Below are 13,559 nucleotides of genomic sequence, written 5' to 3'. Positions count from 1 at the left end.
GCAACCCAAAAACATGATCTATTGTCTTCGGCTTTCGGCAGATCAAACAGTTCGAACCCCGTGGCATATAAACTCCTCTATTTTCTAAAAAAGTCTTAACCGGTAGTGTTCCGGAGTGTAATTTAAAAAAAAAGCTTTTTGCACTAGGCTGAATTTGCATTTTCTTAACACGCTTAAGAACATCATTGCCTTCTCTCCCGCTATTAATTAACCTATACATAGGAACTGGAAAAATCATGTTGCATATGTCTTTATAAAATTTCTTTCGCCCGACCGAAAAAAGGTATTCATTGGTAAACCGAACTGACAAAAACCGGACACTGTCCGCAACTTCCTTAAAGAAACCTCGCGTAGCTCCGGGCATGTTTGCGGTGCTAACCACAAAGTTAGGCAGAACATGACAAAGGCGTAACTGGCATACCGTTCTTAAGAAGGGGTGTTGAACATCTCGAAAGAAAATAAAACGATTTACTAGTTGTCGCACGAACAGATGCGACAGGCTTAGTCCCCCCTGTTTTACTCTTCGGAACAGTATTGTCCTACTACATTTTTCCCAAGTAGACCCCCATATAAACACAGCAAATATCCTATGCAGCTTTTGCACATGCACCCGTGAGCAACATAAAACCTGCATCACATACCATAATTTGCTCATTAAAAATATGTTGCATACAGTGGCTCTGAGACATTGAGAGACAGTTGCCATTCCACTGCGCTGTCCTTTCACACGTTTCTTTTATTTGTTCTGTCCAGTAATCATAGGTGTCTTTGTAGTGCTGGAAAGGCATGCCTAGATATTTTACTGGAGTATTAAACCAAAGAACGTTAGCATAGGTATCTGGGGTTGATGTCCAGTCTCCGTGCCACAACCCCAGACACTTTCCCCAATTAACCCGACTTCCTGTAATTTCTTCAAAATTTTTAACAACGGCAACTGTCTTTTGTACACTCTCTTTGGTGGTGCAACACACTGCTACATCATCAGGGTATGCCAAAACCTTTACCTTGGCGTCAAGCAGTCTGAAACCACGGATGGTCTCGTTTTCTATTATGGCCAAGCATAAGCTCTCTTTGTACAATGCAAACAAGAGTGGACTTGCCGGACATCCCTGGCGTACAGAACGTTCCAGCCTAATGGGAGACCCCGGGATCTTGTTAATAATTAGTCATGTAGTAGAGTTCTTATACGCCAAAACTATGCCCTCTGTAATCACCGATTCGACATTGACATGTTCAAGTATGGAAAATAACACATCTTGTGAGACGCAGTCAAAAGCCTTTTCTAAATCAAGCTGGAGGATCGCAACATGAGAATTAAAAGCATCGCAACTCTCAAGGACACATCGCATTGTGTATGTGTTCATCAATATTGAGCGCCCCTTGATGCCACACGTTTGGGGCTCCCCAACTATTCCAGTGATTACAGACTGCAATCTACCTGCCAATACTTTCATGAGTATTTTGTAGTCAGTGTCGATTAGCAAAATGGGCCTATATGACGAAACTAGTTTTAATTTTGCTTTGTCATCCGTCTTGGGTATTAGAATAGTGTGCGTCTCGGCAAATGAAGGTGGTAACGCTTTGATTGCGCAGGCTTCCTTGAACACAGCTTGTAACACTGGTGAAACTTCTGTTTTAAAAGCTCTATACCGCATCACACTGAGACCGTCAGGCCCCGGCGACTTCCCAGCGGCGAGACTATCTATTGCATATTCAATTTCAGAAACGGTTATAGGCCTCTCTAACGCTTCTTTCGTTTCGAGGGATAATTGCGGCATCCGGCTCAAGAAAGTGTCCTTGAACTTCGTAACATCTACTAATGCGGCTGCGAAGAGACCCTTGTAATACCGAAAGAAAGCTTCAGCGATAGTGCTGTTAGTACTTAGCAGAATTCCATTTTCCTCTATTTCGTCAATGTGATAACGACGCGCTCGTGATTTCTCGATTCCAAGCGTGCGCTTGGTAGGAGTCTCCCCCATAGCCCACGCCTCTGCTCTCGCTCGAATAAGGGCTCCTCTGTAGTGTTCCTGCTCTACTAGCTCAATTTGTCGTTTCACCATTCAAATATCGTCCTTATATGCACCGGGCTCCTTGCTTTCTAATGCTATCAATTTCTTAAGCGTTGTTCTGAGTTCATTTTCTTTCATTCTTTCTTGATATTTTAAAGTACTAGATCTCGATATGGCTTTCATTTTAATGCTTTGCTTCAAAAGCTCTCATTCCTCGCTAACATTACAGGCTCCGATCACTTTAATGTTCTTAATTCCCTCAATTACAAAATTATTAAAAATGTCATCCCGAAGTAGTTTAGCGTTAAACTTCCATAAATCCCAACTAAATTTGTTTTCTTTTTGTTTAAGTCCCACGTTGCATTGTACAAGACAATGGTCAGAGAAAGAGACAGGTAAGACTGTGTAACTATTGCTTTAAGCTAGCGTCTCTCCTGCCATGTATATCCTATTAAGACGTGCGTGACTGGTTCCCTGAAAATGCGTAAATCGAACTTCGTGACCTGCTTCGAGGCACTCTGCAACATCATCCAGGTCAGATTCATTCAGCAAGTCATAAAGCACTTCAACACTTCTGTCTCGCATATGGCGGTTATTAATTCTATCCTTCACACTCAATACACAATTGAAATCCCCCAATAAAACAAGCCGTTTTGGTGTCCGTAAATGTTGCTTAATTAACGAAAAGAAAGTTTCTCGGTCTGTCTCCACGTTCGGCGCATAGACACAAATGACGCGTCATTCAATTTCCCTAGTACTAAAATCACAAGTCACTGTTCTACCAGAGTCACAAGAAAAGTGACTTTCAACAATCAATCCCGGAATCTTTTTAACAAAAAGCATGCAACCGGCCGAAGTTCCATTTGCGTGAATAACTATGGCATAATATTTAGACGTAAACCGCAGCATCATGCTCCGGGTCTCCTCCTCACCTTCCACTTTTGTCTCCTGCATGGCTAACACGTCAATATCTTGGTCAATTAACAAGCGATACACTTGAGCCTGCTTTTTCCTGGAGGCCAAGCCTCGGACATTTAAGGTTGCAAAGCTCAATGCCCAGTGACTAGCCATCGTTACGCACTAAAAAAAAAGGAGGGGGTAGGCCCGGAGCATGGTGCTTACCGTGTACGTCTAGCTCCCTGCTAGACGTCTCCGGGGCCATCCGGTGGTCCGGCATCAGTTAGCTGCTGGTCCCTTGGAGTGCCAACCGGTCAGTCCACAGGTAGATTGGACCTCGCTCTGAGGCCCTAGCGCCGCCCCGGTGTCGCCTTCGCTGGTGGTCCCTCAACTTTGCTTTTGTGAGAAGTGCCCGCAGATTGCTCCAGCGAACGCTTGATGCCTTCTCCAATAATGCCTTCATATGATGCCCCCTCCAATAACATTCAGAAATGTTAAATTTTGGTCTTCTTATACGTCTAACATAACACTTTACGTGCACATGAGAGCTAGCTAAGTGAATCTTTTGAGTGGCAACTTGCTGCAGGAAAGGAAATAACATACCTCCAACACAAATATCTAACTTTGCTTCGAACCAATCTGACTTTACATGAGCTCCAGCTTCAGTAGAAACCAGTTACTAAATGCAATCATGTGCATTACCAGCAATAATAATAATAATAATAACAACTTGGTTTTACACCCCAAAACCACAATATGATTATGAGAGACGCTCTCCTGAAGGGATATTGACATGTGGTACTTTGTAATGTGCACCGACATTCTACAATAAACAAGCCATTTCAGCTCCATCAAAATGCGACCACCATGGCCAGGGTCAAACTTCGGTTCAGCAGCCGAGTGCCTTAATCAGTGTTCCACCGAGGCGGGCAGCTGCAACAGTTTAGCAGCTCTGTTCTGTTGAGATTGACATTGGGGGAATTCAATCTCGTCCACAGCAGGGGTTAAGGTGCAAAAATGCTTGTATACTTTAGAAATAACAGTATGTTCAAGAGATCCTGATGGCTGAGTGCCTCACATTTCCTGATGGCAACATAGTGTGCCTCACATTAGGATCATGCTTTTGGCATGGAGAACTCCAGAACTTAATTTTCAATTCAACCACGTTTAAATTATTTAAAGCCATGATGACAGTGTTAAATTCTCTCCTTTCTTTACATCTTTTGAAAGATCCATTCAAACATTCATTGCTTCACGTAAGCTTGAAGTGACGTGTGGACTAATTGGCTGCTGACTCGCAGGGCGCGGGATCGAATCCTGGCTGCGACGGCTGCATTTCCGATGGAGGCGAAAATGCTCTAGGCCTGTGTGCTCAGATTTGGGTGCACATTAAAGAACCCTAGGTAGTCGAAATTGCCAGAGCCCTCCACTACGGCGTCTCTCTCTCTCTCACACACACACACGCACACAAATATATATATATATATATATATATATATATATATATATATATATATATATATATATATATATATATATATATATATATATATATATACACACACAAGTACACGCATTCAAGTCGCGCTGCCCCTTAGAACAGCCGCTATTTTTACGTGGTGCATTTCTCGTCCAACTACGTTTGTCTTCAACTTGTTTTGAGACCTCCTACTTTCGGAAAGGTGAAATTTACAGTCCGCATTCGTACAGAGACACGCTATATTCAGCTTCGCCAACTGTAAACGTCCAGCGCATGGCTACAAAGGAAGTTTTTTTTCTAGGGGAGTGGGGTGTGTGCAGCAGAACGACTAAATGTTTGTGATTTTTGGTCGCTGTAAACACGAGTAAATATTTTAGTATACCCTGAAAAGTTGAGTTACGAAAGCATTTCCTGGCGTAGGGGGTTCGAATTCCCTTCTTCACCCCTCTACACTTACGGCCTCATGGTTCTGCGTGCGTTTGACACGGTATTTTTTCTATTGCACAGCTTTTTGAGCACAGCTAACTTCCAATAAATCGGCTCAGTTATTCAGAACATTGTAGACGCCCAACAAAAGAACAAAGAGTTAAGGCAGAAGAAATCGGAATAGGACACGCCTTTTCTAAATAACTTTCACCCTCTCACAAGGCCTCTTATGGAGCCCAAATTCAGTAGATTGGCGTGTCATACTTCAAGGGTTATGACATCATGTATTAGACATGAATTATGGGCAGGTACAAAGAAATCTACATCAGAAAAGCGCACCGTAGGAGCCGAAGCGCATAGCAGTTCCTACGCGCGGCGCTTTCAGTACGATTCGACTGCAGTGCCGCCGCTACGGACAACGTAAAAGGCATCGGGCGGCGAGGTGAGGTCACGCCACTCAACACTTCTAGTACACTCTAACTCAACGTCACACACAAAAGGTTGCCATTAATTCTGGCAAGCGAGGTGGGCGTTTCGAGACAAGCTATAAAATTCATTTGAAAAGAACCCGCAAAACATTCAAGCCTGAAATTTGGCATGAATGGCACAAACGTGCAAATGAACGTACCCAGTGAATTTCATTGAGATCCACTGACCTCGAAAAATCGCCGGGAGTTGGCCTTTAACATCTATAATTGTCACAATGCACGCAGACCTCGATAACGCTTCCCTTGTTCCCTTATTGCGCCGAGTGTGTCTTTCATGTCACAACGAAAGCTTCTGCTAACACATGTGCCCCATGTGTGCAGACATGTCGTGTTGTCTTTCCAACACTGTGGCATCATTTACATAAAATAAGTCCTTTTTTGTAGGAGCACGGGTCCTGTCATGCGCTTTTGTCCCTGGTGTCGAGGAGGTGCGAGGCTGCCTGGTCGGCGTCCCAGTTGAACGCGCGCAGGGCCGCCTCGCACTCGCCCCGGCCCGCTATGGCCAGAGACTGGAGCCTTGCCAGCAGCGTCTGCTCGAGTGCCAACTGCGGGTTGCCCCAGGCCAGCACAAGTGCCTGTCGACACTCGGACTCCGAGATTCCCGGAAGACAAGAGCGCAGAAGAGCCGCAGACGGTTGGCCCTGCGGAAATGTAAACACCTTTCGGACCATCGCAGCTGTTAAAGAAAACACCAGTGTGTTTTCTTTAACATTCAGAAACAATACCTGGGAGACAATGAGAGACAATATATCCGTGGTCTTGAGTTCTAATACTTTATTTGGCAGAGAGTACTTGAGTGACAATCCGACTACATTATTGACTAGCAAAAATATTAGTAATTTAATTTGCACAAAGTTTTGCCGGGTGAGCCTATTATCTATATATATATATATATATATATATATATATATATATATATATATATATATATATATATATATATATATATATATATATATATATATATATATATAGGCTTTCATTTACGCTTTTGTTTTCCTTTGATTGAATTGATTAATATGTGAGGTTTAACATCCCAAGACCACCATATGATTATGCGAGACGCCGTAGTGGAGGGCTTCGGAAGTTTCGACCAACTGGGGGTCTTTTAATGTGCACCCAGATCTGAGCACACGGGCCTACAATATTTCCGCCTCTATCGGAAATGCATCCGTCGCAGCCGGAGTTCAATCCCACGACCAACGGGTCAACAGCCGAGTAGCTTAGCCACTAGACCACTACGGCAGGGCTGTTTTTCTTCGATACAACAGGAGATTTTATAATAAGAAAAGTGGCTAAAAAATGGTGAATTTCTGCCACAAATATTTGATGAAGTAAATATTATATTCTCGCTGCCGTAAAATTTATTTCCGTGGGTGAGTACTGCAAAATAGGATCTTACATACAGTTTTTCAGTTTCAGTATGTATACCCTGAGGTGTAATTAATTTGAAGGTCATAACTTATAGTCGTTGACTTTTCGTGCAAGTAATGTCCACCGCTTGGAGTAAATTTGACACAGATCAATGTGTTTGTGTAATTTCACAACTAAATTACGATCATTAAAAAACGATTCTGTATCGCCTTAAAAAAGCATATCAATAATCATACAACATCACTCATGAAGATTTTTTAGTGCTACCTGGAAAGTACAACAGCGCGAACCCCTAGTCTACAATTACAGGTACACAATGTTTTGTTATAGAAGCTAGTTATTACTGTAGTAGATACGAGTAATGCACATTTCGCTGACTTCTATATATGAAAACAGCGATCTCATATGTGCTATTTGGGGAGAAAAAAAAAAGACTCCGCGAAAGGCATAGAAGTGTCATTACGACTGGATGGCTCAAGTTGCGAAATATCTAAGGATGAAACAAAGCTGTCAATTAAAACAAAACGAACCTATTTAATGACACCAATAAAAGGGAACGTCCGCGTAGCTCGAATGGTTCGCTGACGACTAGTCACTGATGTCCTTGGGAGTCCTATGGGCTCTCCTCCTTGCACAACGCACTGCGCTGTGCTCCCGACCGGGTAGCAAAAATTAGGTGCCTTTCCTCATCTTCTAATCACTACCACCACCACCACCTTGTACCACACATATGTAAACACACAAAAACAACCACCGACACTGGCGGACGTGCCCCCGTTTTATGACCCACTTCTGAGGCGAGAACAGTATCCGTTGAGTCGAGCTCGCTCTCGATGGTCCAAGGCCACGGATCGGAATTTGAAATCCCTCAAAGCAGCTGTCCAAGACAGGCGTGACCTCATGTAAAATTCTATCACAGACATGCAAACAATGTAAACTAGAAATGCTCCTTCAAGATTGTCAGAATGAACACATATAACTGTGGTCTTCTCAGAATAGACAAGTTAGAAGCGCAGGAAAAGCAAAGGCAAGCCAAGGGCAACGCAGAAATCGCGTGCCGCTTTACAGAAAACACGGAGAGGAAAAAAAATATGTAAAAAAATGGCCCTGTATCTGCATGTGAATCTGCAAATGTCGTCGAAAGACAACAGTCTTGCGTGTGGAAAAAGTGAACAAAACATTTATTTGATGTTCTGCGCATAAAAACTTGCGAATGATATTCTGGAGGCGCTGCGTTAGAGTGCCTCGAGCGTGCAGCGGAGGCGAACGAGCGCATCAAGCCACGTCTCGCGTGAGACATGAGCACTACCAGGCAGTTTTCTAAAAAAACAAAATACGCGGCTCTGAGACAGACATGCGCGCCCGTCTCAGAGGTGATCAGGTGTAGAACGCAAGGTGACGGGTAAATGCCACTACCGTGTCGTCTTAGCAAAGCATTGAAAATACTCGCCTTTTCGTGGAAGAGTTGCATGGTCAGCGCAGCGTGATAAATTCTACGGTCATTAGAATTACTTATGTATGCCTTTCTAGTAAAAGACGCACATACAGAATATATACCTGTTGTTATGGTGTCTCAGATAAGCGCGATAATTGGTTTTTAATTGACAATCGCACAAGTAAGAACGCTCATTCTTGAGCGCAACATTGGTGGGCATTGCGGATGGGGTTGGCCATTTGGGGTATCGGCTAGTTCCGCTTCGAATACCCAGAACCGTTAAGGGTGGACAAACAGACAAATGTACAGACAGACAGACAGACAGACAGACAGACAGACAGACAGACAGACAGACAGACAGACAGACAGACAGACAGACAGACAGACAGACAGACAGACAGACAGACAGACAGACAGACAGACAGACAGACAGACAGACAGACAGAATAAAATTTTTCCATTGAAGGTCCCCAAGAAAGACTATCGTCTTTAAAAAACTTTTACTACTGGTTCTACCGCCCCGGTCGCTCGTGCTTACACAGAGCAGAATGTGTATTCCATCGAAACAAAAAAAGAAGTGTTGGGGTCTCGCCATTTCGTCCTTGGAATACTCCATGTGTCACGTCTCCCAAAAAGATATACAATATTTAGCTGCACGTCCGCAGCAGGCGCAAGGACGCGGCCTGCCATTCCAAAAAATGCTGCACTGTTTTTCCCGGGCTGCAGAAATTAGGCTCCTTCTTCTTCTAACCACTACTAGAGTGTACTACTAGTACATTGTACTACTACCACCATTGCAAATGGCAACAGGTTGCGTCCGGCTGCTGCGGACTCGTGATTAAATCTGTCTATTGACAACACCTGAAAGAAGAAAAGGAATGCGCTAGCCAAGGAGTTGCTGCGTGCGTCGGGCCTTTCGCTTTTTTCCCTACTTTTTTTTTTTCGTTGGGAAAGAGGCAAAGCCATTTCGTTCCGAGGACTTGCTGAAGGACTGCCATGCTAAGTGACGTGCATGCATTGAGCAGCATTTCTTTTGCTAAGTTCTTAGAGGCAGCCGCGTCCCGCTTTCGGGGATTTCATACGTACTCGTAATTGGCATTTTATTTCCTGACGCATTCCCAGTTTTCTCTCTTGACGAAAATCACTTTGATCTGCGCAACAGATGTGCCCATTCGGTAGTCTCCTTTAGCTGACAGATAATGGTTCTGGTGAACGGCTGTTGTATCAGTCGTCGTTGATCGTTTACGGGTGAATAGGTAAATATACGCTATTTATAATTTTTGTCAATTTTCTTATTTTGATAGAGCGTGACAAGTATTGCTATTTTTTTTTTCCTTCAGGAAGCACTGCAACAAGGACTGCAAAAAGTGTGGATAGCGTGATGCACTGGTCTCGCCGTACCGAAAGAAAGTGATGCATGCTTGGTTGCTAAAGGCCTACACAATTTTGTCACATTAGATTAGGTCGCAAATGAGCTGTCGAGCCGACTGAAAAATATCTGCCTGGCTTGCCTTGAAGGTAAGGTGTGTTCTGTTGTATTGTTTGTTTTCTAGCGACACATTACGAGGAAACTGTGTGCTCTGGGCCCTCAGGCATGTTTCAGAATATCGACGCTCTGACATAATTATTGTAAGTGCACAGTTTTTTCTTACTCGTGTATATACCGACAAAATGTTTAGCGGAATTTTGCGAATGAGCTTATAAACACATGCGACTGTGCAACTAGTCATGCAAATAGTCTGCCTTTCTCTAAGTATTAAACATTCTGTTTGTTCTTTTCAGCTCTTCCCAGCAAATAACAGAACGATACAAGCCTCACATCTCGGTGGTAAAATGTCGCACACCGAATACGCATTGACAATTAAGAGCACGAAAATTGACCGAAAGAGAGAACTGATATAGCAGGAATACCACTCCATCGATTGTATAGTTGGGTTACACAAGGCCTGCTGCAAATCGTTCTATGCGAATAATTTTGCATGAAAACCTAGTGTGGTGCGTTACATAGCTTTGGGTTCATGCAAAGTATTTTCGCTCTTAGGGGGCGCTACCAGGTGTGTATATTATCAGATGGCATTCCAATTATGCTGATAAAGACATTGGGTTCGAAGTCTAAGCAGACTTTCAGAGAGGCATTGAGCAAAATAATAATCGATGGTGAAGTCCCTCATTTATGGAAACTTAGCAGGATGAGCATGATCTATAAAAGAAAGGGGGACAAAGCTGACATAAACGACTACAGTCTTATAACAGTGACATCAGTGGTCTACAGGCTGTAAATGCAGATTATAAAGGAAAGACTGATGGCATGAATAGAGGATGAGAGGGTGCTGGGGGAACTGCAGAATGGGCTTCGGAAACACTGGAGGTTGGAAGACAATCTGTTCTCACTGACGCAGTGGATCGAAATAGCAGAAAAAGAACACAGGCCCCTGTGGTTAGCATTTTTGGATATCAAGGGAGCGTACGATAGCGTGGTTCAAGAGGACTTGTGGGGAATACTGGACACAATAGGTGTGGAAGATGGAGTCACTAATCTTTTGAAAGATGTATATAAAGGTAACAAGGTAGTTATAGAGTGGGAAAAAACAGGTATCCAAGCCCACAGAGGTAAAACGGGGGCTTAGGCACGGGTGTCCTCTGTCCCCCTTGTTATTCATGATGTACTTACAAGGATTAGAAGCCAAATTAGAGTGAAGTGGACCTGGCTGCAACCTCTGTTTCGTCAAACAAGGAAAACTCATATAACAGGCACTACCAGCATTTATGTACGCAGATGATATTGTGCTAATGGCCGATAACAAGGAAGATTTGCAGAGAATAATGGACATCTTCGGTAATGAGGGAGATAGGTTAGATTTCATATTCAGCAAGGAAAAATCAGCAGTCATGATTTTTAATGATAATGAAAGTAGTGAGCCTAGAATACATGACGTCACGCTAGAGGTAACAGATAAATACAAATATATGGGCATATGCATAAGCAATGGAACCGAGTACCTAAGGGAACACGAAATATACGTGACGACTAAAGGTAACAGGAATGCAGCAGTGATGAAAAATAGGGCACTGTGGAATTACAATAGGTATGATGTTGTGAGAGGAATATGGAAAGGGTTCATGGTTGCTGGTCTGACGTTCCGCTATGCGGTCTTGAGCATGAAATCAGAAGTTCAAGCAAGATTAGAAATTATGCAACATGGAATAGGTAGGCTTGCCTTAGGAGCTCACGGGAATGCACTAAATCAGGGAGTACAAAGTGATACGGGATGGACATCATTTGAGGGCAGGGAAACTAGCAGCAAGATAAAATTTGAGAAGCGATTGAGAGAAATGGGGGAGGAGCGAAATGGGGGGAAGGAATGGGGGGACTTGTACATGAAGAATGTCGATACAAAATGGAGGAAGCGAACCAGAGCATTGACGGGTATATACTTAAAAACAGCAGGGGGCCAAACCAAAAAGAGTTATCGGTAAAGAAGAAGGTGAAGGAAGCTGAGACCGATATATGGAGAATTGGCATGATTGAGAAGTCCGCACAAGAGATCTATCGAACTGTTAAGCAGGAAATTGCCAAGGAAAGGATTTATGATAATACTTGGGGCAGTTCTCTACTGTTTGAAGCCAGGACAGGAGTATTGCGAACAAAAACATATCGGGCCAAATACGAAGGGGTAGGCACGGTATGGAGTGCGTGTGGAAAGAAAAAGGAAACTGCTGAACACTTGATAACGTTCTGTAAAGGGCTTCACCCTATAGTTCAGGATGCTGGTGCAGAGTTTTTCAAAGCACTGAAGTTTAGGGACAGGGAGGGCAAAATAGACTTTAAGCGGATAGAATTAACTAGAAGAAGGTTATCTAATTGGTGGCTAAAGTCAAGGCATGAGTAAAAATTAAACCATTCACTGCAAAGTACCTGTCCTATACTTCACTATTTAAAGGAAAAAGAAATAAATCTAGTTTTTGGTTCTCTAAGCATTACGGCTTGGTGAGTTCTTCCGGATCTCAAGGGTACAACCACGTCCATCCGTCCGTCCGTCCGTCCGTCCGCCCGCCCGCCCGTCCGTCCGCCCGCCCGCCCGCTTGCCTGCGCACCCACCCACTCACCCACCCATCCATCCATCCATCCATCCATCCATCCATCCATCCATCCATCCATCCATCCATCCATCCATCCATCCATCCATCCATCCATCCATCCATCCATCCATCCATCCATCCACCCACAGACGGACGGACGGATGGATGGATGGATGGACGGACGAACGGATGCATGGGTGCATGCCGTGCATGCCGTGCATGCATGCATGCATGCACAGCATTGTATTTAGTAAAAGAGTTCCTGCTTGGCTACTGGCTGCTGCATACTTCTTGACAGCTGGCGCTTCTGTGCCGTGCCCTGTGTTCTCAGTGCGTCGCGTCCGACATTTAGCGAGGAGGATTTTCAATCCACGAACATCAGGCGATAATATGGCATCCAGTCTTTTTCCTCGTGCTGTCGACTCAGCACCCGTGCAAGCTATCCCACCAATACTCTATTTCCTTCTTCGAGTTCTACTTTTCTCCCCTTTTCGTGCCACTTCGGTCGCGAGGCCTACAGACGTGCGCGTCTCTCCTGAAATTTCTTCTCGACGCTCTCTTCGGCAATCATGAACCCGGCTATCCCTCCGCCTCCATTTCTTCAGTGCCCCGGTGTACAGCCTATTCCGTGGAGGCAGTACAGGGCTACATCGAAGCCGCTGCCAGGGACGCCACGCCGGAGCACAAGAAAGCACTGCTCCTGAACACCTTAGGCGTCGAGGGACTCAACACCTACCTGCGTGCCGCCGAAGATGAGCAACAGCCGGGAGCTGACCGGCCAACACAGAAGACGACGCTGAATGTGTAGGACACGGAGTGTCTGCGCATTCACTTCAGATCCCTGCATCAGGGACCAGAGCAGTCGGCAGTGGAATTTATTCAAGAAGTGCGCCGAGCAGCCAAGCTTTGTGAATTAGGTGCGGCTGGCGATATTCTCGCTTTCGACCAGATCGTCTCTGGTATCGCGTCGCCGCACCCCCAAAGAATTTTTTTCAAAGATGGGCAAGGGCTTCTCCCTACAGGAGGCGCTCGATGTAGCGAGAGAGGAAAAACGCATCGACCGCGCATTGCTACAATTATTTGGAGCACAAGTCGACGCCGTGTCAACTCGTGCATTCAAGATGGCGGCTGAGTTCGCGAATTATTCAAGGTGCCAGGCCAAATGGTAAGCGTCCTCCCCAAGCTTCGCCGCAAGATGGTGCCGGTGCGACTTTTCCTGTGTAGACTTCAAGCGGGTAGAATCAACTAGAAGGATGTTATCTGATTGATGCTACAATCAAGACACAAGTTAAAATTAAACTCTTCACTGCAAAGTGCCGACCCTTAACTTCACCATTAAACAAAGATAAATTTAGTTTTTGTTCACTAAA

At 44.4% G+C, this 13,559-nt stretch overlaps 1 protein-coding gene across 1 annotated transcript in view; it reads right to left on the bottom strand.

Moving 5' to 3' along the window:
• Window positions 1–5,076: 5,076 nt before the first annotated feature.
• The window catches only part of Ack (activated Cdc42 kinase), a 302,026-nt gene continuing 293,543 nt past the window's right edge, over window positions 5,077–13,559 (bottom strand). The window contains exon 8 of the mRNA XM_075896334.1: window positions 5,077–5,941. Within this exon, the coding sequence (XP_075752449.1) occupies window positions 5,699–5,941 (243 nt within the window). The 3' untranslated portion in view covers window positions 5,077–5,698. The remainder of the gene's footprint in view (window positions 5,942–13,559) is intronic.

This window comes from Rhipicephalus microplus, chromosome 5, assembly GCF_043290135.1.
Source record: "Rhipicephalus microplus isolate Deutch F79 chromosome 5, USDA_Rmic, whole genome shotgun sequence".
NCBI lineage: Eukaryota > Metazoa > Arthropoda > Arachnida > Ixodida > Ixodidae > Rhipicephalus > Rhipicephalus microplus.
This window is presented reverse-complemented; position numbering and strand designations above follow the sequence as displayed.